Consider the following 24,183-nt stretch of genomic DNA (forward strand, 5'->3'; position numbering starts at 1 on the left):
GGCCCCGCTCCGCCTGGGGGTGCTGAGAGCCTGGGGGGGCCCTGCTCCGTCTGGGGGTGCTGAGAGCCTGGGGGAGCCCCGCTCTGTCTGGGGGTGCTGAGAGCCTGGGGGGGGGGCCCTGCTCCGGCTGGGGGCGCTGAGACGCGGGTGGGGGGAAGCTGCCTGTGGCTGAAACATCCCAAGTCCCTGATGGGCCCGGTTCGGCTGCAGCAGTGGGGGGGCCTCGGCCGCCCCGGCCCTGGTTCTGAGGGCTCGGGTGGGGACGAGCTGACGTGCGGGTGGCGTGAGGTCAGACCAGCCGGGCACAAGTGTGGGGTGGGGTCAGTGTGTGGCTGGCTTCTGAGCGGGCGGTAGTTGCCAGTCCAGGCCCGGGAGTTTTGTGACATTCCTCCCAAGTCCCCCTACACCCCGTCTCCCTCCCTCCCTCCCCCAGCCCCACACCACACCCCCCCCCCCGTGTCTGCCCGGCACCAGGAGGCCTCGGCCTGCCCACGTGCCTCTGAGCTGCTCGTGGAGCGGGGCAGGTGGGGCAGGTCTGTACGGGCCCCCCGCCCGCTCCAGCAGGCCTGAGCCTGGCCCCAGAGCCTGGCCCCAGAGCCTGGCGGGCGCCGTGGGGCGCAGGCTCATGGCACGGGCCCATCTGGCCTCGGGTGCCTTCGTGGTCCTGTCCCCACCCCCGGTCTCCCCCCAGCGTCACTGTAAGGCCCCCCCGGGCAGCGCCAGGCGCCCGCCCCCAGGCCCGGCCCCCAGGGTCCGTTCTGGGGCCGCAATGATCCGGGGGGGGGACCAGGTCCAGGCACAGCAGGGGCCCCGCATGAGTGGTGCCTCCCCATAGAGACCCAGCCCCACTGCCAGGGCATGAAGGTCCGGGGGGGGGGGCTGAGCTGGGCCCCCCCGGCGGCCCCTGGGGCGGGGTTGCGAATATGCAAATATTCAGATATGCCGATAAGTTGCAACCAGACCAACTGTTAATCGGGGTGAATTAATTACACATGCAAATGAGGCCGACTGTCCACATGCAAATTAGCTGCAATGACGCAGTTGGTGGGGCCCAAACCGGCTCCGGCAACGTCACAAAATATGCATCTTAGCTCGAGATGCAAATTAGCCGCACAATGCAATTGTATGCAAATCGGAGCGGTATGCAAATTGCACGGCGCGGAGCCTTGCGCCGCGCGCGCTGATCTGGGCGGGCCCGCGCGCCTCCCCTGCCTCGGGACAGCCGACACAGGGCCCGACCCACGCTGGCCCCGCCCCCATGTCCAATCAGCGTCGAGATATTTACATAACAGGGCAGATGGGCGGGGCGTAGAGGACGGGCGGCAGGCACCTCGATGGACACGCCTCGTCCTCAATACGCATGCGCAGCAACCGCAGGCCCGCCGGCTAGGTCTCTAAAATGGCGGCGGGATGGGAACAGCGCGCGTGCGCAACACGCGCGAGAAGGCCTGGTGTCCGCGATGCGCATGCGTTTCCCTCTCTACGCCGGAAGCCACTGCTAGAGCGGAGCCGCGGGTTGGGCAAGAGGGCGCATGCGCTGGAGGGCGAGCGCCCGCCGCCATTGGCCGGCGCCGCCGCTCTACGCCGGAAGCGGGGCTAGAGCGGCGGTCGGGGCCTGCGTACAAAAGCTACGCGCATGCGCGGCTCCTTTCTCTTTGCCGCACGGCGAGGTGAGCGCGTGTTCGGGCTGGGAGCCCTGGGAGGGACCCGGGGCTGGGACCCACAATTCCCCGCGGCGCGGCCCCAACACTACCCCCCCCCGACACCCCCTTGCGGCGCGACCTCAGCGCCCCCGCCCCCCCCCCCCGCCGTGTCTGATCCGGTCTCTGCGTCTCTCTAGACCCTGCCCGGAGCCGCCATGGGCCGCCGCCCCGCGCGCTGGTGAGTGGGGGCCGGGGGGGGGGCCCGGTGCGTGTGGCCGTCCCCGGGGGGGGGGGGGCCCGGCCCGGCCTGGTGCGTGTGGCCGTCCCCGGGGGGGGGGGGCCCGGCCCGGCCTGGTGTGTGTGGCCGTCCCCGGGGGGGGGGGGGCCCGGTCCGTGGGTGCGTGTGGCCGTCCCCGGGGGGGGGGGGGCCCGGTCCGTGGGTGCGTGTGGCCGTCCCCGGGGGGGGGGGGCCCGGTCCGTGGGTGCGTGTGGCCGTCCCCGGGGGGGGGGGGCCCGGTCCGTGGGTGCGTGTGGCCGTCCCCGGGGGGGGGGGGGCCCGGTCCGTGGGTGCGTGTGGCCGTCCCCGGGGGGGGGGGGCCCGGTCCGTGGGTGCGTGTGGCCGTCCCCGGGGGGGGGGGGCCCGGTCCGTGGGTGCGTGTGGCCGTCCCCGGGGGGGGGGGGCCCGGTCCGTGGGTGCGTGTGGCCGTCCCCGGGGGGGGGGGGGGGCCCGGTCCGTGGGTGCGTGTGGCCGTCCCCGGGGGGGGGGGGGCCCGGTCCGTGGGTGCGTGTGGCCGTCCCCGGGGGGGGGGGGGCCCGGTCCGTGGGTGCGTGTGGCCGTCCCCGGGGGGGGGGGGGGGGGGCCGGCCTGGTCCGTGGGTAGCTGGGTGTCTCGGGGCGGGGGGGCTGTTGGGGCTGGCCCCGTCTCACCGTCCTCTCCCCCCCCCAGCTACCGGTACTGCAAGAACAAGCCCTACCCCAAGTCCCGCTTCTGCAGGGGCGTCCCAGGTGAGTCTCCCCCCGTGTGTTGCTGGGCCCACGGGGGCTGGGGGGAGACAGGGCTGGGCCTGGGGGCCATGGGGGGCGGGGTGGGGGGGGAGGGGTTTGTGTGGGGCCCTCAGGAAATGATGTCATGCTACTAGTAAAGACCTGGGGGTTCTGCCAGGCCTCCTTCCTGGGGTTTGGGGGGGTCTCTGCGAGCTTGGACACCGTGGGGAAGGGGCCCTGCCTGGTCCAGGAACACCTGAGGATGAGACCCCAGGGTCTGCTCTGGCTCATAGGGGGTCCCCTTCTCTCCTATTCCCCCCCCAGATGCCAAGATCCGCATCTTCGACCTGGGCCGGAAGAAGGCCAAGGTGGACGAGTTCCCCCTCTGCGGCCACATGGTGTCGGATGAATATGAGCAGCTCTCCTCTGAAGGTGAGGGGGTGACTGGGGCCTTGTCTGGGAGGTGGGGGCTTGTTTGGGGGCAGTGCTTGTCCAGGGGGTGGAAAGTGAGGGGTGGGGTCAATAAACCTGCCAGGAAGATCCCAGCTGAGGGGCTGCTGGTTGGGGGCCCTCTTGTTCCCCTCCTGAGTTCACTCTGTCGTCCCCCCCAGCGCTGGAGGCCGCCCGGATCTGTGCCAACAAGTACATGGTGAAGAGCTGTGGGAAGGACGGGTTCCACATCCGCGTACGCTTGCACCCCTTCCATGTCATCCGCATCAACAAGATGTTGTCCTGCGCTGGTGCCGACAGGTGGGGGGAACGTGGGGGGCAGGGAGGGGTCCTCGCAGCCCACTAAGCCGACCGGCCCGCCTGCCGTGGGGGCCCGGTGTGCAATGGCTGCACACAGCACCCCCCCTGGTTGTGTACGTGCTCCGTGCCCTGTATGGAGCACCTTAAGGGACCGCGGGGACATAGACTCAAGGGGTGTTTGGGAGGGGTGAGGGGCAGTGGATGTGTGGGGTGACACCCTAAGGGACTGTAGGAATGCGGGGGGGCAGTGACCTAAGGGGACATGTTTGGAGGAGTGTGGGGATGATTCTCTTTGTGCTCAGGGGGTGTTTGGGGTGTGACTGAGGGTGGGGGATGTGGGGGGCATTTGTAGGGGGAGGGAATGTGGGCACAGGGCCCTTTGGCCATGCGCCCCCCCCCCAGCTCATGCCCCATGGGTCCTGGCAGGCTGCAGACGGGGATGCGTGGTGCCTTCGGCAAGCCCCAGGGCACTGTGGCTCGGGTGCACATCGGCCAGGTCATCATGTCCATCCGCACCAAGGCCCAGAACAAGGAGCACGTGGTGGAGGCCCTGCGCAGGGCCAAGTTCAAATTCCCCGGGCGCCAGAAGGTAATGGGGGTGGTTCTGGGTGGGGGGCTCCCCCAGTCATGGTGGGGCTCTTTGGGGGTTGTGCTTCCTTGGGGGGCTGCTGGCTCCCAACCAGTCCCAGGGCAGGGACTGGCTGGTTCGGTGGGGGAATGGGGCCTGTCTCCTCTGGGGCTGCCCTGCAGCCAGTTAAGCCGACCGGCCTGCCTGCCGTGGGGGCCCGGTGTGCAATGGCTGCGCACAGCACCCCCCCTGGTTGTGTACGTGCTCCGTGCCCTGTACGGAGCGCCCTAAGGGACCGCGGGGACACGGGCATCGGAGGTGTGGGGGGTGACACCCAAGGGACTGTGGGGACACAGCCGGTGTCCGCGGGAGACCTCCTGTGTAGCTAGCACCCCTGCTAACCACTGTCCCTGCCCCCCAGATCCACATCTCCAAGAAATGGGGCTTTACCAAGTTCAACGCGGATGAGTTCGAGGACATGGTGGCTGAGAAGCGGCTGCTGCCAGACGGTTGTGGTGTGAAGTACATCCCCAGCCGGGGGCCCCTGGACAAGTGGCGGGCCCTGCATGCTGCCTGAGCCCCTGGCTGCCCCCCATCCTGGGGTCCCCCCAGCAGGAATAAAAACATTGGCCTCTAATGCCCACCTGTGTGTGCTGTGGGGCACAGCTGGGGGGGATCCCAGAGCCACAGCCCTCCCCCTTCTTTTGGGGGCAGCACAGGGCAGGATGAGCTGCAGCAGGGGCGGTGAATGCCTGGCTGGGGGGAGGCAGGGCGGGGCCCTGAGTAACTCAACTCTGGTGCTGCGGCTTGGGGGCTGCTGTGGGACAGCTTGAGCCCCCCGCTGGATGGGGATGGAGGCAGGTCCTTGCCCTGAGGGCTGCCCCCTGCTCACAGCTCCCGCGGTGCCTGCCCGGCCAGATACAAGTTCACCTCCACGGGGTAATGGTCGCTGACCTGCAGGGCCTGTGAGGTGGAGTGTTAAATTGCTGGGGGGTTAAGGGGGGCGCACCCCTCTGCCCTCCCCAAACTAGAAGAGAACCCATGAGCCCTCATTCCCAGCCCTTGCTGCTCTAACTCACCAGACCCCGCTCCCCTCCCAGAGCCAGGGAGAGAACCCAGGAGTCCTTGGTCCCATTCTTCCCTGGCCTGTAACCCACTCCCCTCCTAGGAGTCGTGGGCCTACCCACTTATGTCTCGGTTCTGGATGCTATCTGAGGAGGAGTGAGACCTGTCCCCGCTCCCTCCTGGTGAGGGTCCCTGTCTCTGCTCCCTTCCTCCCCCCTTGTGCCCAGGGCTGGTGGGGGTGTCATTCCCTGATGCCAGGGTCCCTCTCACCTCCTCCTCCGACAGCCCCAGGCTCCTGGCGAAGTTGTAGGGTTTGGCTGAGCCAGGCACCACAGCTCTGAGCAGCTCATCCCCCTGGACCACGATCCTGGGGGGCAGAGAGGGGGTGAGGGGGGAGCTGTCCCTTAACTTGCCCCTTCCCTCTAGCCTGCACCAGTGCCAGAGCAATCCCAAGGTGGGGGACTGCAGTGTGGAGAGAGGTAGCCTCTCCCCAACCCCTACTCCTTTCCCCCAGAGGTTAACTGATAACCTTTGCCAGGGGCTCTCTGCTCCCCCAGTTCTCCCTGCTATGGGGGGAGCCAGTCCCCCCACATCCCCATGCTGGTCCCCCCAGGCTACCCTAGTACCTGTCGTAGGCGCAGTGGGTCCGGGCTCGCACTGTGGTGTTGACGCCATCCCCGATCAGCCAGTGGAAGCGGGGATCCCAGCGCAGCCGGATGGACCCCCAGGCGTTGTGGGGGACATAGGCCCCCCCTGCATTTAAGTCCCCCAGCACCATCATGTTCTGGGGGGGGAGAGAGCAAGATGGGAATCTGGTCACCTGGGTCCTGTTCCCCTTCACCCCCAGCGTATGGGAGCTGCGGTGGAACTGTCCCGGATGCCTGGCTCCCCATGGTGCTGTCCTCCCACCCCCATTCTCTCTCTCTCCTTCCCTCCCAGATATCTGGGTCCCGTGGGTTCCCCCATACCTGGGTTCCCCAGCGCTGGCTCAGTTCCTGGCAGACCTGGTGGAGCTGATCGATCTCATGGGGCGCATCCCGGGGGCTGACATGATGTGAGAGCAGCACAAAGTCCTTGATGGCTGTCGGGGTGGGGGGGTGATGTTAGCGGGGGATACCTGATGCCCCAGCTCTTCCTCCTCCTCCCCCTGCCCCCCTAGTGCTGGTGCTACTCCAGCCAGGGGGTTGCTGTCCCCAGGCACTGCACTGGGGAAGAGGGTTGTAGCTGGGGGGGCGGTCATGGGGCATCACAAAGCTGCAGAGGGATTGGGGGAGGAAGAGGTGGATGGTGCGGGGGGGGGCACGGGGAGGGGAACCCACCTGTGCTGGGCACATGGAAGCGGGCAGCAAAGGGCCCCCGGGCAAAGTCTCCAGCCTCCCCAAACTGGTACCAATCCGTGACCGTCACCAGGTCCGCCCTGCGGGAGAGCACAATGGGGTCAGAGCTGCCCCAGGGTGGGGAATGAGACACAGGGCTTTCCCCCTAGGGCAGAGGTTCTCAGACTGGTGGTAGGGACCCTTCAGGGGGTTGCAAGGTTATTACCTGGGGGTCGCGAGCTGTCAGCCTCCACCCCAAACCCCACTTTGTCTGCAGCATTTTTAATGGTGTTCTAAATTAAACACACTTTTTTTATATATTTGGGCAGGGGTCGCACTCAGAGGCTTGCTGTGTAAAAGGCGTCACCAGTACAAAAGTTTGAGAACCACTGCGCTAGAGGGCACCAGCTCTGATCTGGCCCCACCGTGGGGACTGGCTGGCTCGGGTGGGGGGGCACACAGGCCTGCCGGGGGGGGGGGGGTTACCGATACAGGAAGACGATCTGCTCCTTGTAGGTCCCGCGGCCAAGTCTCCGGCTGCCCAGCTGGGCGTAGCTGTGGGATGGATCGTACCTGCCCCAGGGAGAGAGTGGGGAACATCAGCGTGCTCATGCCTCCCTCTCCTGGGTGGACCCACGAGTCCTGGTTCCCAGAGACCCCCCCAGCGCTGGGGGGGGGACCCAGGGGCCTGGCTGGCCCAGTACCTGTTCAGCTCCCGCAGCAGGGCCTGCATGGCATCACCCTTCACGTCCCGGACCTCCTGCACGGCAGCGATGTCACAGCGCACCAGGATCTGCAAAGAGACGCCCGCTCAGTATGGGGAGCTGGCACTGTCTGGTCTCCCCCAGTGCCTGCCCCCTGGGCTGAGTCCAGCCAGTCCCCCCGCCCCCTGAGTGGGCACCTGTACGAGTGCGCCCATCACCCAGGTGTCGCCCGATTTGGCCTCCCCGAAGCCATGTGCGTTGAAGGCGCAGATCTTGAAGCCGGCGCCGGCCAGGCGTAGCCCGAGCAGCAGCAGGGCCAGGGGGTGCATTGTTGGGCTGGGGGGAGCAGCAGCCAGGCAGGGACGAGGCTTGGTGGGTCTGGGTCCAGGCTGGGGCGGCCCTGCCCGCGGCTGCTCGTTTGCTGCTGAGTCAGCAGCTGGGGCACGGGGCCCTTTGTCCGGCTGAGCCTGACACGTGCAGGCCAGAGAACACCCTGGGCTGGGCCAGTGTCCCTCGTGCTGGGCCATTCGGAGAACCCAGGAGTCCTGGCTCCTGACCTCACCCCACTCCCCTCCCAGAGCCAGGGAGAGAACCCAGGCGTCCTGCCCTCCCTGCTCTAACCACTAGTCACCCCTCCCTGAGCCAGAGAGGGAGGCAGACCCTGGCTGCCCCCCAGGTGGCTTGTGGGCGATGAGAGGAGCCAGTACCAGGTGGCTGGCCTGGGGGTCTCCAGCCCCCTCCATCCTGGTTCCAGTGGGTCCCCATTGGCCCTGGGCCTCACTAGCTGCCCGCTACAAGGTGTCCCGATCAGCCCTACTTGCATTTGGTGCCCTGCCACCCCCCGATGCCCCTCCAGGACCCCAGCCTGGGGGGGTGAGTGGGGTACGGGGACTTTGCTCATTCTGCCCTGAGGATGAAAGGGACAGGAAACTTGTTGGCGAGGCAGCCCCCAAAGGGTTAAACTAGGCACCAGCTGGGGGGGATCCCCTGTATGTCTGACTTCCACCCCCCAACTCCAGAGGAGGCTGCATCTCAGTCCGAGTAAGGGATCCATGGATGCCCAGCCCCTGCACCCCACCGCAGAGGGGCATATTTCCATGCCACATGGAGGGGTTCCTGTATAACACCCCCCACACTAACCCCAGAAGTGGCTGCATCTAAGCCCAGGCAAGGGCTCCCCAGATATCTAGCCCTGCCCCACCCCAGAGGTGGCTGCAGTGTGGGGGTCAGGGGGTCACACTGGAGGCCAGAACCTGATGCGTCTGAGCTGGGGCAGGCTGGTGTCACGACGCTGCTTTTGTCCGGCAGGTCGTACCAAGGCCGTGCCCTGCTCTGGGGGAACTGCCAGTCTGGGCCGGATGCCTGGGTTCTCCTGGGGCTCGCTTGTCACTCACCTGCAGCTTGTGTTAATTAATTGAAAGAGATTCGCGTCCATCCTCTCATGCCTGGTTCGGGCTGCCCCAGGTTGTCCTGCCCTTAGGCTGGCAGCCCCGTTGCTGTGTTCTGAGTTTGGGCAACACCTGGCTCCGCTGGGGGCCTGGGGCCTGCCACGCTGCACCCGAATCACTGTCGCCCGGTGGGCGCAGTGACACCTGGCACTGAGTCACGGGAATCCCCATGCTGACACCAACCAGGCGCGTGGGCAGGGCCGGGCGCCCAGCTCACAGAGAGGGGTTAGAGATGGAGAGCAGGGGACAGGCCAGCTGCCGGCAGGAGCGATTCCAAAGGCGGGGTCCGGTCAGCGAGGACAAGGAGTGACTTGGGGTGGGGACCTAGGTTAGGGGGCTGTACAGCCACGGGGGGTGGGGCAGGCTAGGGGGCCGTACAGCCACGAGGGGGGGCAGGCTAGGGGGCTGAACAGCCGGGGGGGGGAGCGAGCTAGGGGGCCGTACAGCCACGGGGGGGGCAGACGGGGGGGCAGGCTAGGAGGCCGTACAGCCACGGGGGGGGCAGATAGGGGGGCAGGCTAGGGGGCCGTACAGCCACGAGGGGGGCAGGCTAGGGGGCTGAACAGCCGGGGGGGGGGGGAGCGAGCTAGGGGGCCGTACAGCCACGGGGGGGGGCAGATGGGGGGGCAGGCTAGGGGGCCGTACAGCCACGGGGGGGCAGACAGTGACTGGGGACCTGTTCTACAACCCTTTGCGTAGCACGGGCGCGGGGGCTCAGCCCATGGCATGAACAGGCGCAGGCTTCGAGCAAACCGGCGGGTGTGTGTCCTCCCGCGCCGCACGGTTAACCTGTGGAACTCGCTGCCGCTGCATGTTACGGAGGCCAGAGTGCAACAGGGTCGGTCAGTCCCTGGCGGCTGCCAGCCCCCTGCTTGGGGGTCCCTGAGCCGGGGTCCCTGCTGCGGCGCTGGCGGGAGCCGGACGGGGCCCACACCGGGGTGTCGGAGGGCGGGGCTGGGAGCCCGGACTCCTGGGTTCTGTCCCTGGGCCCAGCCCAGGCCCCGCCTCTCGGCTTGAGGGGGCGGGGCACAGAGCGGCCCAAGCTCAGCCCCGCTCTCTGCTGCCACCTTGTGGCCTCCGCCCGAGCAGCGCATGCGCAGGGGGAGCCGTACTGAGGCCCCCCCATTGGCTGGCGCTGGGTCCCGGGACGGGCGCCGGCCAATGGCGCAGGAGGGCGGGGTATAAAGGCAGGCCCGGGGGGGGGGGGCTCAGTCTGGGGCAGCGGGGCCTGCGGGCGCCTGCTGGGGTTTGTGCTGGGACCCAGGCGTCCGAGGGGCGGGGCGGGGCGGGGCTAGCTGGGGGGACGCGGACTGAATGGTCTTGTCTCCCTGCAGGTGTCGCCCCCTCCCGGGCACGGGCTGCCGCGCCGCCCCCCCCATCTGCGCCCCCCTCTATCTGCGCCCCCCCTCGCCCCCCCGGGCACGGGCTGCCGCGCCGCCCCCCCCCCCTATCTGCGCCCCCCGCCCCCCCGGGCACGGGCTGCCGCGCCGCCCCCCCCTCTATCTGCGCCCCCCCTCCATCTGCGCCCCCCGCCCCCCCCGGGCACGGGCTGCCGCGCCGCCCCCCCCTCTATCTGCGCCCCCCGGGCACGGGCTGCCGCGCCGCGCCCCCCTCTATCTGCGCCCCCCCTCGCCCTCCCGGGCACGGGCTGCCGCGCCGCGCCCCCCCCATCTGTGCCCCCCCCCCGCCCGCACGGGCTGCCGCGCCGCGCCCCCCCCCTCCATCTGCGCCCCCCCCTCCACCCCCCCCTCCATCTGCGCCCCCCCGGGCCACGTTGTTAATGGACCAGTCGCAGTTGCCCCTTCGCTTCTGTCCCGGCTCCCCACCCCCATTGGGAAGCAGCACCAGGGACCCCCCCAAACCCAGCAAACAGCCCCGCCCAGGTTAAACAGCAACCAGGAAATGTCTGAAAGTACCTGGAGGGGTTTACAAAAAGAACAGGAGGACTTGTGGCACCTTAGAGACGAACCGATTTATTTGAGCATGAGCTTTCGTGAGCTACAGCTCACTTCGAGGGGGAGCCTGTTAGTCTGGACCCACAGGAACAGCCAGGCAGCGGAAAAAGGGGGGTTTTTATCCACGAAAGCTTTTGCCCAAACTCCTCACTGTTTTTATGGAGGGGTTTAGTTGCTCTGTCACTTTAAAAAAACCCACCCCCCTCTGGCGGCATTTGAACCCGTATCCACTGCCCAGGGATGCCCCTCCAGCCGAACGCTCTGGGCAGGCAGGCCCAGGACCTAGGGGGATGGACTCCAGCTGATCGGGTAACATCCCCTGGCCTCACGCCTGGGAACGCTGCCGGTTCTGTATTTGCTGCAGTGAGTTTGTCAGGTCTGAGATGAGCAGTTTCTGCATCTTCTGTAGGAGGGGGAAATCCAGGCATCTGAGTAAAGGCCTCTGCTGATCGGAGAGTCCAGCAGGTGGGTTTAGACTCCAGCCCCTCGGTCTGGTGTCCCCCAAGATCCATGCGCCCAGCAGTGCTGCGTGGGGAGGTCAGACCCAGCCCTCCAGCCCGGCCAGCAGCATAGCCAGGGGCAGCAGTGCTGGGCCGGCTGGCCAGCACCCCCTCGAGGCTGCGTTCAGTTCCAGTTGCACCTCCACCGGGTAATGGTCACTGACCTCCAGCGCCTGGGGCCGGGGATGAGGAGACAGGGTCAGGGGGTGGGGGGTTTGCTAGAGATCCCCTGGCTCTGTATCTATGCGTGCTGCTGGCATTCCCAGGCCGCTGCCCTGCCCTGCAGGCGGTTCCTCTCCAGCCGGCTGGGCCGGGAGCGCTGGGGGCCAGGTTGCAGACTGAGCCTGACTCACCTGCCGGCCCAGACCGGCCACAACGCCGGAGGGGTTTCTTGTGAGCCTTGTGCTGACAGACAAAGGTCTGCCCTCCTCGCAGCACAGAGACCTGCCCCACCCCCCGTGCCCAGCTGTAGAAACTCCCCTGCAGCCCCCGCCCCCCCCAGATCCGCACTACGCAGGGTGAGTGGGCATCTCTCATGCCAGGGCAGGTTTTCTCACCTTGGCCATCTTGGCGGCTCTTCTCTGACACCCCCCGTTCCCCCCCCCCCCCCCGACAGGGGCATTACCTTGGTCTCTGTGAGCCCGAATGTGCTAGGGAAGTCGAAGGGCTGGGCTGAGCCAGGCACCACCAGCCCCAGGCAGCGCTCCCCATGCACCACGATCCTGCGGGGGGGGAGGGAAGGGGGTTACAGCTCCCAGCATCTCCAGAGCACCCCCCCTCACCCCAGGGAAGCCTGGGTCCCACCTGTCGTAGGCGCAGTGCGTGCTGTTCCGCACAGTTGTGTCGGCAGCATCTCCGATTAGCCAGTGGAAGCTGGGCTCGCGCCGCAGCCGGATCTGTCCCCAGCGCTTCTTGGCCACGTAACCGCAGTCGGCGTTAAAGTCCCCCAGAAACATGACGTCCTGGGGGTGGGGAGAGAAAGCATCACCTGAGTTCGGGAGTGGGGGCTAGGAGCCCCAGGACTCCTGGATTCCATTCTCACAGTGTTGTCTGTGCCCCCTGGCCAGCCCCCTCCTCACCTCCGTCCCCCAGCGGGCCTGGACATCCAGGAAGACATCGTAGAGCGCATCGATCTCCGTCTCTGCCTTCTTGGGCACGGTGTGCTGGGGGACAAGCACCAGGGTGGGGAGCGCTGGGGCGCAGAGAAAGGAGGAGTAACTACAGGGTAGAGAACGCAAGCGTCCTGGCTCCCAACCCCTCCCACCAGACCCCACTCCCTGCCCAGCAGAACCCAGGCATCCTGGCTCCCAACCCCTCCCCCCGGATCCCAGCAGAACTCAGGTGTCCTGGCTCCTAAACCCCACTCTCCTCCCAGCAGAACCCAGGTGTCCTGCCTCCCAACCCCTCCCCCCGGACCCCACTCCTCTCCCAGCAGAACCCAGGTGTCCTGGCACACACTCACCTTTGCTGGGCAGGCTGAAGCGCCCGACAAAGGGTTCGCGGACAAAGGCATCTGGTCTGGCAGGGTTCTCGTCCAGGTACATGTAGGAGTCGAGGAGCTGGGTGCGGCCGGACCTGCAGGTAAGGGGCAGGCTTAGAGTGGGGTTCGGGGTTGGGTGTGGGGGCATGCGTGCTGGATCCCTCCACTCTGGCGGGTTGATTTTACTCATCGATTTTTCTACGGCAGACGTTGGCTGCACCGCAGTTCCAAGTCGTGGGGTGATGATTCGTGTCCTTTCACCTGTGCTTTGGTCATGCGGTGTGTGGCGGGGGCTGGATTGGACCGCATGGGCAGCCGCTCTGATTCAGCCAGCGAACCCAACGCCCTGAAACTTGCAGGAGCTGGAAGGAAAATGGCTTCTTGCGAAGTGACGCGCCTGGCTTTGTTCTGCAGCGGTCGTGGTGGGACTGGAGTGTTTCTGCTCCCCCAGCCTGAACACCCCCCCAGCCCGCAGTCCCAGACCAGCCTCCTGGGTGCCTGTGGAACAGGAACTGAGCTGAACGCAGTGAAACAAGGAACTGGGTCCCTGCAGCCCAGGCCCTGGGTCCCTGTGCTGTGGGCCAGGCCCTGGTGGCCCGTCAAAGGGCAGCTCACTGGTGTCGTGTCTGAGCTAAGCGCCTTTGGTCGGTGACAGGCCAGGCCGAGGGCGTCACATTGCCCCGGGGCCGCACTCACCGGTACACGAAGACGTAGCGCTCCTGGTAATGCCCAGCTCCCAGCAGTGGGCTGCTCAGGGCCGTGTAGGAGTCGGGGCCTGCGGACCTGGGGGCAGGAGGGAACAGGGTGAGGGGGATCCCAGCGGTGACCCTCCATCCCGTCCCACCTACGCCCCTGCCCCCACATAACCCACCTGTGCAGGGCGGTGATGAGTGCGGGCACGGCCTGCTCCTGGGCATCCATCACCTCCTGCAGCACCGCGATGTCACAGCGAGAGATAATCTGTGTGGGTGGAGCTCATTAGCAATATCTGCATATGCAAATCTCACACCACCACCACCTCCTGCCTCTCCTCTGTCCCCACCCCTGGTGGCCTCCCTGTCTCCCCCCCTCCCCCACTGCTCCCTGTGCTTACCAGCGGCTCCCCTCAACCTCCCTGTGCCCCCCCCACTGGTTCCCCTGCCCCTGGCTCCCCAAGCACCTGCCTCACCTTGACCAGTGTGTCCATGACGGCGACTTTGGCAGCTTTGGGGCCAGCGAACCGCTGCAGGTTGAAGGCACAGATCCGGAAGGGGGCACCTGCCGGGCACAGAAGCAGCAGCAGGGCGCAGAGGCAGTGGGGGGGCAGCCCCATGGTGGGGGGAGCAGCGCAGGCCTGGGCAAACCCTGCAAGAGAGGGACCGATGGACGGACACAGCCAGGTGGAGGGTTGTGCGGACAGACAGATGGAATGGGGTGGGGGTGGGCACTCCCGGGCTGGCATTAAATCTAGACGGGGCTTCGTGGGGGCTAAATATAGCAACAACAACAAAATAGCCACAGGCTGCATCTGGCTCTGTCCATCACAAACACCCTCCCACCTTGCCCAGAGAGCTGCCCCCTCTCCCACCCCAGAGAGCCCCACACAACCGTCTGCCCCCCGGCTCCCCTCTCCAGAGAGCTCCCCACCCTGCACCTGTGCTCCCGCCCCCAGAGGCTCCCCCTAAAATCTCCCTCTTTGCTTCCCTCTCCCCCAGATAACTCTGCCCCCGGCCCAGCTCAGTGTGAGCCCAAGAGCCGCCCTCCCGTCCTGTGTGCAGAGCCGTGGGGAGAAATTAAAACACTGGGTCCTATTGTTCAGTCCTGTCTATCCAACACCAGCCCCTCCCCCCCGCTGATTCTCTGCCCCCCCAGCCACCCCTTCCCCCTCACCGGGTCAGGGACTCACAGGACTCTGCGGTATCATCCCCCCCCTGCAGTGGGGGGTGGGGGCAGCCTGGGGGACCCGGGGCAAGGACAGGAAGCTGGGGGGGGGGGGACACGGGGCAGGGACAGGAAGGGGGGTCCAGGGACAGAAAGTGGGGGGGGGAACCTGGGGGATCCAGGACAGGGACAGGAAGCTGGGGAGGCTTTGCAATTTGATACCCCACCCCTGGGCAGCAACCCGAGGGGAGCGCTGCAGAGGAGGACCAAATTCCCCCCCCCCACCACCCCAGATAGCTCCTCAGCTAAGGGGAGACCCAGATCTGACCCCCAACCCAGCCAGGGAGCCCAGCCTTACCCTGCTCTCCCTGTGCCCCAAGCTGGCTCTGCAGTCTGCTCCACCCATGGGCTCCAGCTCCCCCCCACCCTCCGGCTTTCACTTCCCCCCCACCCCCCCGCTGGGCGAGGCTGGCCCACCCCGCCGGGGAGAGGAGGTGGCGGGATCCCCGCCCCGCGGCAGGTAGCCACGGGAGAGGCCTGTGGGGACTCGCCAGCTGAGGGCCCCAGGCGCTGCCGTGCAAACGGGAACAGCCACAGATGCACCCACGGGCACCCGTGGACCCAGCAGGGCCTGGCAGGAGCGGACGGGTCGCCGTGAGGTCATCGCACACGTCTGGGCCCAGGGCGATGTCACCCCGCGAGGTCACGGCCCCGGCGTGATGTCATCGCGTGTGGCCAAGACCTCACCCGATTCACTGTGACGTCACAGCGCCTCCGCGTGACGTCACCAGCTTTGTTGCGATGGCAGCGTGCGTGGCCGCGATCTCACCGCGGGAGGTGATGACGTCATGGCGTCCGGTTATGACGTCATCATACCTGCCCTGATGTCACGCTGCCGCGCCTGGGGGGGTGGGGACTGAGACCCCCTCCCCGCGAGGCGCCACGGGGGGCGCTCCCGCCAGCCCTTCCTGCTGCTCTGTGCTGCCTCCTGCCCCGGCCGCTCTAGCCGCCCGGCCCGCCTCGGCTCGTCTGTCCCGGCGGGGCGGGGGCGGCCGAGCCGCCGCTCTCTGTGGCCCCGAACCCGGAAGTCGGCCGCTCTATCCAGCGCATCTCGTATGCTCCGGAGTCCTCCGAGCCTCTTCGCGGCGCTGTGCGACACCTACATTTGCGGCCGGACCGGGCGCGCTTTACGGCCGGAGGGGCCGCCCGTGGCCGGCGGCCTTCACGACAGCGGGGAGGAGGCCGCGGCGCCTTCCAGCCGCGGGGGAGGTGGGAGAGGGGGGTTGGGACGGGGGGCAATGGGGGGTGGGCGTGGAAGAGGGCGGAGTTCGATATGGGGGCGGGGCGGGGTTCGATGTGGGGGGTGGGGCGATGGGGGAGGGGTGGGGCGATGGGGGAGGGGCGGGGTTCGATGTGGGGGGTGGGGCGATGGGGGCGGGGCGGGGTTCGATGTGGGGGAAGGGGCGATGGGGGAGGGGCGGGGTTCGATGTGGGGGAAGGGGCGATGGGGGCGGGGCGGGGTTCGATGTGGGGGGTGGGGCGATGGGGGCGGGGCGGGGTTCGATGTGGGGGGTGGGGCGATGGGGGCGGGGTGGGGTTCGATGTGGGGGGACAGGCGATGGGGGAGGGGCGGGTGATGGGGGAGGGGAGGGGTTCGATGTGGGGGAAGGGGCGATGGGGGAGGGGCGGGGTTCGATGTGGGGGGTGGGGCAATGGGGGCGGGGCGGGGTTCGATGTGGGGGAAGGGGCGATGGGAGAGGGGTGGGGTTCGATGTGGGGGAAGGGGCGATGGGGGCGGGGCGGGGTTCGATGTGGGGGGTGGGGCGATGGGGGAGGGGCGGGTGATGGGGGAGGGGAGGGGTTCGATGTGGGGGAAGGGGCGATGGGGGAGGGGTGGGGTTCAATGTGGGGGGACGGGCGATGGGGGAGGGGAGGGGTTCGATGTGGGGGGTGGGGCGATGGGGGCGGGGCGGGGTTCGATGTGGGGAAGGGGCGGGGCGGTAGGGATCGGGAGGCTGCCGCCCGATTGTGACCCCGGCGTGTCCCTGCAGGGGGGCCGGACGATGCCCCTGGAGGTGCCTTGGCCCTTCCCGCCATTCCCGCGGCTGCCGTGGACCCTGGCCAGCCGCCTGGTCACCGGCCTGGTGGGCACCTACAGCTGCTTCTGGACGAGTGAGTGCCGGGCCCCCGCCTGACCCATGCACTGCCCCCCCACCCTGAGCTCCCCCCCTCCCTCCACTGCCCTGCTCCTGTGCCCCCCCAACGAGCCACTGACATCTCCACACCCCTCCCTCTACAGCCCCCCTGTCTCTGGCCCCACTGTGATGGTTCTTGGGATGCCCCAGGTTGCAAGTTGCCTGGTCGTTACCCCCCCCCGGCATCTCGCTTGTGGGGTGTCAGCTCCCCTCTCGCCAGGCTACCCTCTTGCCAGGCCTTTGCCCACCTCTGGGCTAGTTAGCAGGAGGTACTCCTCAAATCCCACCAGGTCCTGGGGCCCCCCATATAGCTTCTGTCCCCGCAGCTACTGACTCCCCTGTACCTCCTCCACACATCCCTTCTCCCCCTATAGTTCTCCTCCCACCAGTTACTGACCCGATCACCCAGGCCACTGGGGGGTGGAGGAACCCAGCGCGGGTCTCCCCTGTTTGTTCCCCCCACATCTAAGTTGCCCCCCTCCCCCGCAGGGCACATGAACCGGCTGCGGGTCCATAACAAGGAAGTTCTGTATGATCTGGTCGAGTGGCGCCCGCCCGGCACCCCCCTCATCACCGTGTCTAACCACCAGTCCTGCATGGATGACCCCCACCTCTGGGGTAGGCCCTGGGGGATCCCATCTCTGGGGGGAACCCCTGGAGAGTGTGGCTGGGAGGGGGATTTTGCATGGTTGGGGTGGGGGGCAGAGCCCCTTTTGTTGGGGGAGGGGGCTGATTCTCGGTGTTATTCCTGCTCCCCTCAGAGCAGCCCCTGGGGAGAACAGACCCCTCCTTCACATCAGTTATCCCCCCTGGGGGGGTGCCTGGCTGAGATTCCCCCAGTAATTGTTCTCCGCTGCCCTCAATTTCCAGGTATATTGAAGCTTCGGCACGTCTGGAACCTGAAAAAGATGCGCTGGTGAGTGGGGAGGGTCTGTGGGGGCTGTATGAGGGGAGTTTGTGGGGAACCCCTCTGTGACGAAGTGGGACTGTTCTTAATGTTTCCTCTGAATAGTGTGGGGGTGCCTCAGTTTCCCCTAGGCAGTTCTTAAGTATCTAGGGGGTGGAGTAAGGGTGTATGATCATTGCAGAGCCCTAGAGGGCAGGTGTGTGCAGGAGTCTGGACACAGAGAATGGCCAACACCCTGTTTCCTGGCAACTGATGGCCTGGGCCCTTCCCCCCCTGCAAGGTGAGAGCTGAAGGGTTGGAGAACAAAGGAATCAGGTGACCACCTGGCCCGGGAAAGGGACAAAGCCCAGAGGAGGAGGGGCTGGAGGGGGTTTTCAGTTTGGGGCTGGCTGAGACATGGAGTGAAGTGCAGACGTGGTTGTCTGGCTCACTGTCCCCCAAAATGGACCCAGCTGAGGGCTGAGAGTCACGTCTGACTGCGAAGTTGGGGTGCAGGACCCTCTGGCTTCCCCAGGAGCCCCGCCTGAGCGGACTCGCTGGGGGAAGCGCACGGAGGGGCAGAGGATGCTGAATGCTCCGAGGTCAGACCCAGGAAGGTGGAAGCTGTGTGAGCTGTGTGTCCTGAAGACAGGCTGCTCACAGAAAGGCGACTGCCCCAGAGTCCTGACTGGCTTCATGGGGAGCAGTTCCAGAGCATCGCCCAGGGACTCCATGACAACTGGTGGCAGTGGTGGGATGTACTGCACCCCGTGGATGGTGCTTCCTGCAGTAAGTGACTGGGGAGCAGTAACACGAAGGGGGATTGCCAAGGACCAGGCCTGCTGAAGGCTCAGAAAGGAGCGGTTTCGGGGGGCGGTTAACCCCTGGGAGTGTGTGACCAGCGAGAAGGACTGTGCAGTAACAGGGTTCCCCTGGGGACTGCAGTGAGCAGTCCCAGGGGCGGAGGAGTCTGCAGCTCGACCCTGGCAAAGAGGGGGTGACCTCGAGAAGGGCTGGCACACTAGGGGTTCTCCCTGGAAACCGTGGGGAGCTGAGAACACACGGGCCTGTGAGTCCACAACAACTTGGGAGGAGCGGAGTGATGGCCTGTCACAGTCTCCTTAAGAAGGACATTGTCACCCTGTGCAAAAAGAGAGGGTTGAGCGTTGGAAAGTTCACCAAAGCAGAGTTAATCGTGCAGCTGGAGGAGGATGACCGCTCTAAGGAACAGATTCCTGACCCCAACTGGGGCTATAGCAGGATCTGGGAGCAGCTGGAGTGGGAGCCAGGCATCGCCAAGACTCCTGTCCCCGACCAGACGGGGGTCTTCACGATCGGGTTCCCCATCGGGGGATCGAGACGGACGGGATTGGAGCTGAGTCTGAGAGAGCAAGAGGACCGTGGGAGACAGCGAGAGCCCGAGAAAGAGCTGCAGAAGCAGCAGCAGCATGAACTGGCGGTGGTGGGGCGGAGAGGCCTAGGGGACCTCCCCAAGGTGAGTGGGGATAGACCCCGGGGTGCCAGTTCCGCAGGGAACCTCAAGACTAAATTGCTGCCCCTGGTTAAGGATGGGGGGGAGGTGGATGCCCACCTCACTGCCTTTGAGCAGGCTGGCGATTTGAACCAGGGGGACCCTGCGGAAAAGCCCCGGTATCTAGCTCCCTTGCTGGGTCCCAAGGCCATAGACTCCGTTAGCCAGATGGGTGGGGATGTGGACAGGCTCCCACTCCTGACCCCAACCTATATGTCTGTGTGGAGTTTCCTGGGGCCAGGCCCCTCGGACCTCCAGTGGGAGCAGAAGGTGATGGTCAATGGGGAGACATTCTTGGGGTGGCCAAAGGGCATGGGCTGCATAAACCTTCCCACATGCGGCCTGCGAGTGCTATCGACCACCCCTGACCTAAGGGAGGGCGTGAAACTGGAAGGGCCTGGTGTAACTCCTACCAAGGAATGGGAGAGATGCTGGGGCATCCATGGGAACGTTGGTAGCTTCGAACTTCCCCAGGTCACCGGCTAAAGTGACCCCGCTCAGTTCGATCTCGAAGGGGGGAGAGATGTGACGAAGTGGGACTGTTCTTAATGTTTCCTCTGAATAGTGTGGGGGTGCCTCAGTTTCCCCTAGGCAGTTCTTAAGTATCTAGGGGGTGGAGTAAGGGTGTATGATCATTGCAGAGCCCTAGAGGGCAGGTGTGTGCAGGAGTCTGGACACAGAGAATGGCCAACACCCTGTTTCCTGGCAACTGATGGCCTGGGCCCTTCCCCCCCTGCAAGGTGAGAGCTGAAGGGTTGGAGAACAAAGGAATCAGGTGACCACCTGGCCCGGGAAAGGGACAAAGCCCAGAGCAGGGGGGGGCTGGAGGGGGTTTTCAGTTTGGGGCTGGCTGGGACATGGAGTGAAGTGCAGACGTGGTTGTCTGGCTCACTGTCCCCCAAAATGGACCCAGCTGAGGGGTCCTGTTCTCTGCACCTGCAAGCTCTGTTTTAGACCATGTTCCTGTCGTCTAATAAACCTTCTGTTTCCCCGGCTGGCTGAGAGTCCCGTCTGACTGCGAAGTTGGGGTGCAGGACCCTCTGGCTTCCCCAGGAGCGAGCGGACTCGCTGTGGGAAGCGCACGGGGGGGCAGAGGATGCTGAATGCTCCGAGGTCAGACCCAGGAAGGTGGAAGCTGTGTGAGCTGTGTGTCCTGAAGACAGGCTGCTCGCAGAAAGGCGACTGCCCCAGAGTCCTGACTGGCTTCATGGGGAGCAGTTCCAGAGCATCGCCCAGGGACTCCGTGACACCCTCCCCATCAATTATCCCCATAACCCCCCTGCAGGGGCCCTAACCCACTACATCAGGGGGTCCACATTGTGCCGGAGGGTCCGAGGCAGGCCGGCCTACAGGGGTCCCCCACCCTGCTGTCATCTGTCCAGTGGGGGAGGGGCCAGCAGTGCTGCATGGGGATTGTGGCCCCCCTTGTTTATGTGTTATCTGCTCCCCTCTCAGGACCCCCACGGCCGCCGACATCTGCTTCACCAGAGAATTACACTCACGCTTCTTCAGCCTGGGCCAGTGCGTCCCCGTGTGCCGAGGTGAGGGGGGCGGGGCTGGGGGGCACATAGGGCCGGGCCAGGGGAGTTGGGAGATACATGTGGGAGACGGGGCTGGGCCAGGTGGGGAGGATGGAGGGAAGGGGGCTAAGGGCAGGGCAGCTGGGCTGAGGGGGACACTGGGGGGACTGAGGTCACATGGGACCCTGAGGCACCTGGGGGCAGGAGTTGGAGGGGAAGAGGCTGGGGGATAAATGTGGGGGGGAGGGGGCTGAGGCAGGGGTCAGCGCAGGGTGCCAGGAGCGCCTGGGAGGGACACAGGTGCCGGCGCAGGGTGGGGGGACTGGCTGAGGGGGAAACGGAGGGAGAAGGGGCAGCTGGGGTGGACCTGTTGGCCGTGGCTAATGGCACTGCCCCTGCAGGGGATGGCGTCTATCAGAAGGGGATGGATTTCATTCTGGAGAAGCTCAACCATGGAGACTGGGTGCACATCTTCCCCGAGGGTAACACCGGGCAGGGGCTGTGGGGGGTGGAGCTGGGCACAGGCCCTTGGGTGCGTGCTCATTTCAGGGGAGAACAGTGTGGGGGGTAGTGGGCCGCACAGGGGGTGGCGACGGGCATGCAGAATACCATGTGTGTGGAGGAGCCCTAATTGGGGCCCAGCCACAGTGGGTGGGGGAGTCGACGGGGGTCTCCTTGTGTCCCCCAACCCACCTCTCTCTTCTCCCTCCCAGGCAAGGTGAACATGAGCCAGGAATTCATGCGCTTCAAGTGGGGTGAGTGCGTGGGAGGGAGTGGGGGGTAAGGGTGGGAGGCTTCCCTTTCTAACTCCTCCTCTCTCTGCCCCCCAGGGATCGGGCGACTCCTGGCCGAGTGCCGGCAGCACCCCGTCATCCTGCCCCTTTGGCACATCGGTGAGGTTGTGCCGGGCCCCCCAAATCTCCTGTCAGCCCAGGGGCATATGTGGGGGGGGCTAGAGAGCATGGTGCAGTGGGCGCAGAGGGGTCATTAGCTGGGGGCAGTGGTTAGATGGGAGCCTGGGACTGGGAGGGTGGTGGCTGGTTGGGGGAAAGGGGTCTTTAACTGTGGGCCTGAAGGGGGGCAGTGATTAGACAGGGCTGGGGGGTAGTTAGCCAGGGCTGGGGAGCATAGGGATGGGGTGGTGGTTAGCTGCGGGAGGGAGGGCCTAGGAGTGTGGGGCCGGGGGGGGGGGCAGGTTAGGTGGCTAACCTGTGGGGGGGCCGGCAGTGGTTAGCTGGGAGAGAGGGGGCGGGAAGTGTGGGATGGGGGGGCAGTGGTTAGCTGGAGGGGGGCCTGGGAGCATGGGGCTGGGGGTGGGCATGGTTAGCTGTGGGGGGACAGGGAACATGGGAATGGGGGCGGTAGTTAGCTGGGGGAGGGGGGATGGGAAGCGTGAGGCTGGGGAGGAATTAGTTGGAGGAGTGGGGCCTGGGAGCATGGGGCTGGGGGGTTGGGTTAGGTGGATAACCTGTGGGGGGGAATTGGAGTTCCCCCCCATGTCTTTAACATGTTCCACCCACCCAGGTCTGAACGATGTGCTGCCCAATGACCCCCCATATGTGCCCCGTGTCGGCCAGGTGGGTACTGGACAGCCTGCTGGGGTGGGGTGCAGAGTGGAACCCTTCCCCTGCCCGTTGCACGGGGTAGGCCCTACGTAAACACCAGTTGGGGAGGTGGGGGTCAGAGCTTGAGAGCTCCCTGCCCTGGGCCGGGAAATGGGAGGGTGGCCCTTCACATTTAACATAGGTCCTATATAAACAGCAGCTCTGGGGGGTTAACCCCCACACAGACACGCTGCAGGGTGGGTTTGGGGGGAAGGGGTGGGGGGGCAGCAGGGTCCCTACTCACCCTCGTGTCGTCGCCCCAGCGGATCACCGTTGTCATCGGGAAACCGTTCACCGTCCGGCCGGTGCTGGAGCGTCTCCAGGCCGAGAACAAGTCAGCGGTGAGGCCATGGGTGGACCCTGTGTTTGTGTGGGGTGCGGGGAGTGACCCATGGGGAGGGGGGCAGTGACCAGTTGGGGGAGAGGGGGAGACCCGGTGAGTCTGGGGGGCAGCGTCTTGGGAGTGGGGGCATGTCTTGAGGCAGGGCAGGATCTGTGGGGGGAGGTGTCTGGGGGGCGGAGCGTGGGTGTGTCTAGGGGGGCGTGGGCACGTCTGGGAGCCCTGACCCCCCCCCCCATTTCCCCCCAGGTGGAGATGCGCAAGGCGCTGACGGATTTCATCCAGGGCGAGATCCAGGCACTGAAGGGCCAGGCCGAGCGGCTGCATCAGACATTCCATTGGCAGAGATAGCCCAGGCGGAGGGGCGCGGCTGGCCTCCCTGCCCCATAGCCCGGCCCCATGCGCTGGCCTCCCTGCCTCACAGCTCTATCCCACCTGTGGACCGGCCCCTCCCATCTTCCCCACACGCTGTGGACCGGCCCCTCCCATCCTGACACCTCTGCCCCACATGCCGACTGGCCCCTCCCCTCTGCCCCACATGTCAGCGGGCTGGCCCCCCCGCGCTGCCCCACTGACTGACTGGCCAGCACGTCTGTGCCTGACACCTCTGCTCTACAACTCTGCCCCACATGCTGGCCAGCCAGCCGTCCCATTCCCTGCTCCACATGGTATGGGGCAGCTGCAGCAATGGAGATTGCCCCATTGCTGCAGCTGCCCCTCCGCTGCCATTGGGCAGGGTCTGGCTGAACAGCCCCCTTGTGGGGACCTCCTGGAAGCCACTGAAGCCTGCTGTTCCCCTCAGCCTGCCAGTGGCCCCCCGGGACCCTGCTGGTGAAGGTCTTACAAAGAGTGGGGGCAGCCCCTGCGGGGCTGCTGGCCGTACCCCATCCAAGCTGGGGGGCCCTGCTGGGGCAGGCTGGGTTGGAAGGGGTGTTTCCTCCTGGGGGGATAACCCCCCCCAACATGCATGGGGGTCAAGGTGGGCTGCCAGCTCAACTCCCCTAAATCATACAGAAAGACTGCCTTGCACGAGTCAGGAGGGGGGGCCCCTGGCAACCAGCGCCCTGCCCCCCCTTCATTTTTTTTACTGTGGACTTTTTGAATAAAGGATTTTAACCTGGATACAGAGTGGAGACTGTCCCAGGGCTGGGGTAACGGGGGGGCTGGAGGGTGGGGGAATTTGGTGCCCTGTTCAAGGGGGGAGGGAGCTGGGCCAGGACAGGGTCTGCCCTCCTGCCCCTTCCCTCCGCCACCCACCAGCGCCCAGGCTGCAGGCGGGACCCGCTCGAGGGAGCGCCGGCTGGGCCAGGCGCCGCGTGGGGCAGGCTGCCCCATTGCCCGGTGCTGGGCAGGCTCGCTGCGGGGCCAGGGCCTGGGCACCGGGGGTGGGTGCCGTGGGGGTGGCCGCTGCGCGCCCTGGGAGCAGGGCCTGGAGGCAAAGCCGGCAGCGCTGCTGGGCAGCGGGCTGGCCGGAGCGGGCCTGGGGACCGGGCCTGCGGGGGAGGCTTGTAACCCCCTGGGCGTGACTCGGTTTCCCCGCCTGCCTGCGCAAGGGGCGGGGCTGGGCTGGGCTGGGGTCCAACCCCCAAGGGCCCCTGGGAGCTGGGCCGCTGGGTCCTTCCCCCCCCGCCCCCACCGCCTCCGTGTGCGCCCCTGAGGGGGGCTTCCCGCGCTCTGATTGGTCGCCGCTGGGCGCGGCCCGCGCTCTGATTGGCGGAGCGGGGCTCAAGGAAGGTGTGGGGCGATCCGCGCTGTGATTGGCGGAGCGAGGCTCGAGGAAGGGGCGGGCCGGGCCGGGCCGGCCCGCGCTGTGATTGGCGGAGCGAGGCTCGAG

At 66.5% G+C, this 24,183-nt stretch overlaps 4 protein-coding genes and 2 non-coding genes across 14 annotated transcripts; 4 read left to right on the top strand and 2 right to left on the bottom strand.

Moving 5' to 3' along the window:
- Positions 1 to 1,651: 1,651 nt before the first annotated feature.
- RPL10 (ribosomal protein L10) lies at positions 1,652 to 4,582 on the top strand. The gene is made up of 7 exons (XM_048832761.2): positions 1,652 to 1,670; positions 1,841 to 1,881; positions 2,590 to 2,648; positions 2,952 to 3,059; positions 3,239 to 3,377; positions 3,804 to 3,966; positions 4,367 to 4,582. Exons 2-7 carry the CDS (start codon positions 1,859 to 1,861, stop codon positions 4,520 to 4,522), a joined length of 648 nt encoding a protein of 215 aa, XP_048688718.1. The 5' UTR covers positions 1,652 to 1,670; positions 1,841 to 1,858; the 3' UTR covers positions 4,523 to 4,582.
- LOC125628504 (small nucleolar RNA SNORA70) lies at positions 3,410 to 3,542 on the top strand. The gene has a single exon (XR_007354240.1). It is a non-coding gene; the product is annotated as a small nucleolar RNA SNORA70 (small nucleolar RNA).
- Positions 4,122 to 4,254, top strand: LOC125628503 (small nucleolar RNA SNORA70). The gene has a single exon (XR_007354239.1). It is a non-coding gene; the product is annotated as a small nucleolar RNA SNORA70 (small nucleolar RNA).
- On the bottom strand, positions 4,415 to 7,359 carry LOC125628243 (deoxyribonuclease-1). The gene is given in 8 exon segments (XM_075122322.1): positions 4,415 to 4,908; positions 5,281 to 5,643; positions 5,645 to 5,794; positions 5,979 to 6,091; positions 6,330 to 6,427; positions 6,813 to 6,899; positions 7,031 to 7,119; positions 7,234 to 7,359. Coding segments are annotated over 8 exon segments (1,101 nt in total). The 3' UTR covers positions 4,415 to 4,833.
- A 3,072-nt stretch (positions 7,360 to 10,431) lies between these two features.
- On the bottom strand, positions 10,432 to 22,337 carry LOC125628039 (deoxyribonuclease-1-like 1). 7 transcript variants are annotated; one of them, XM_048832760.2, is made up of 9 exons: positions 22,254 to 22,337; positions 13,582 to 13,757; positions 13,285 to 13,373; positions 13,110 to 13,196; positions 12,396 to 12,508; positions 12,013 to 12,125; positions 11,738 to 11,895; positions 11,559 to 11,655; positions 10,432 to 11,106 (listed from the first exon to the last, which is right to left on the bottom strand). In XM_048832760.2, the coding sequence occupies exons 2-9, from the start codon at positions 13,723 to 13,725 to the stop codon at positions 10,972 to 10,974; spliced, it is 936 nt and encodes a 311-aa protein (XP_048688717.2). In that variant the 5' UTR covers positions 13,726 to 13,757; positions 22,254 to 22,337; the 3' UTR covers positions 10,432 to 10,971. The 7 variants fall into 7 exon arrangements, with proteins under 7 accessions (XP_048688717.2, XP_048688716.2, XP_048688714.2 ...); XM_048832759.2 differs by lacking the exon at positions 22,254 to 22,337 and adding an exon at positions 15,437 to 15,520; XM_048832757.2 differs by lacking the exon at positions 22,254 to 22,337 and adding an exon at positions 15,150 to 15,430.
- On the top strand, positions 15,418 to 23,471 carry TAFAZZIN (tafazzin, phospholipid-lysophospholipid transacylase). 3 transcript variants are annotated; one of them, XM_048832763.2, is made up of 11 exons: positions 15,418 to 15,542; positions 16,325 to 16,445; positions 16,958 to 17,086; positions 17,339 to 17,384; positions 20,341 to 20,426; positions 20,807 to 20,887; positions 21,119 to 21,160; positions 21,236 to 21,298; positions 21,930 to 21,982; positions 22,273 to 22,350; positions 22,599 to 23,471. In XM_048832763.2, exons 2-11 carry the CDS (start codon positions 16,337 to 16,339, stop codon positions 22,698 to 22,700), a joined length of 789 nt encoding a protein of 262 aa, XP_048688720.1. In that variant the 5' UTR covers positions 15,418 to 15,542; positions 16,325 to 16,336; the 3' UTR covers positions 22,701 to 23,471. The 3 variants fall into 3 exon arrangements, 2 of the variants coding, with proteins under 2 accessions (XP_048688720.1, XP_048688721.1); XM_048832764.2 differs by lacking the exon at positions 16,958 to 17,086; XR_012665880.1 differs by lacking the exons at positions 15,418 to 15,542; positions 16,325 to 16,445; positions 16,958 to 17,086; positions 17,339 to 17,384 and adding an exon at positions 17,997 to 18,849 and having other exon boundaries at positions 22,599 to 22,659.
- The last annotated feature ends 712 nt before the right edge of the window (positions 23,472 to 24,183 follow it).

This window comes from Caretta caretta, chromosome 23 (assembly GCF_965140235.1).
Source record: "Caretta caretta isolate rCarCar2 chromosome 23, rCarCar1.hap1, whole genome shotgun sequence".
Taxonomy (NCBI): Eukaryota; Metazoa; Chordata; order Testudines; family Cheloniidae; genus Caretta; species Caretta caretta.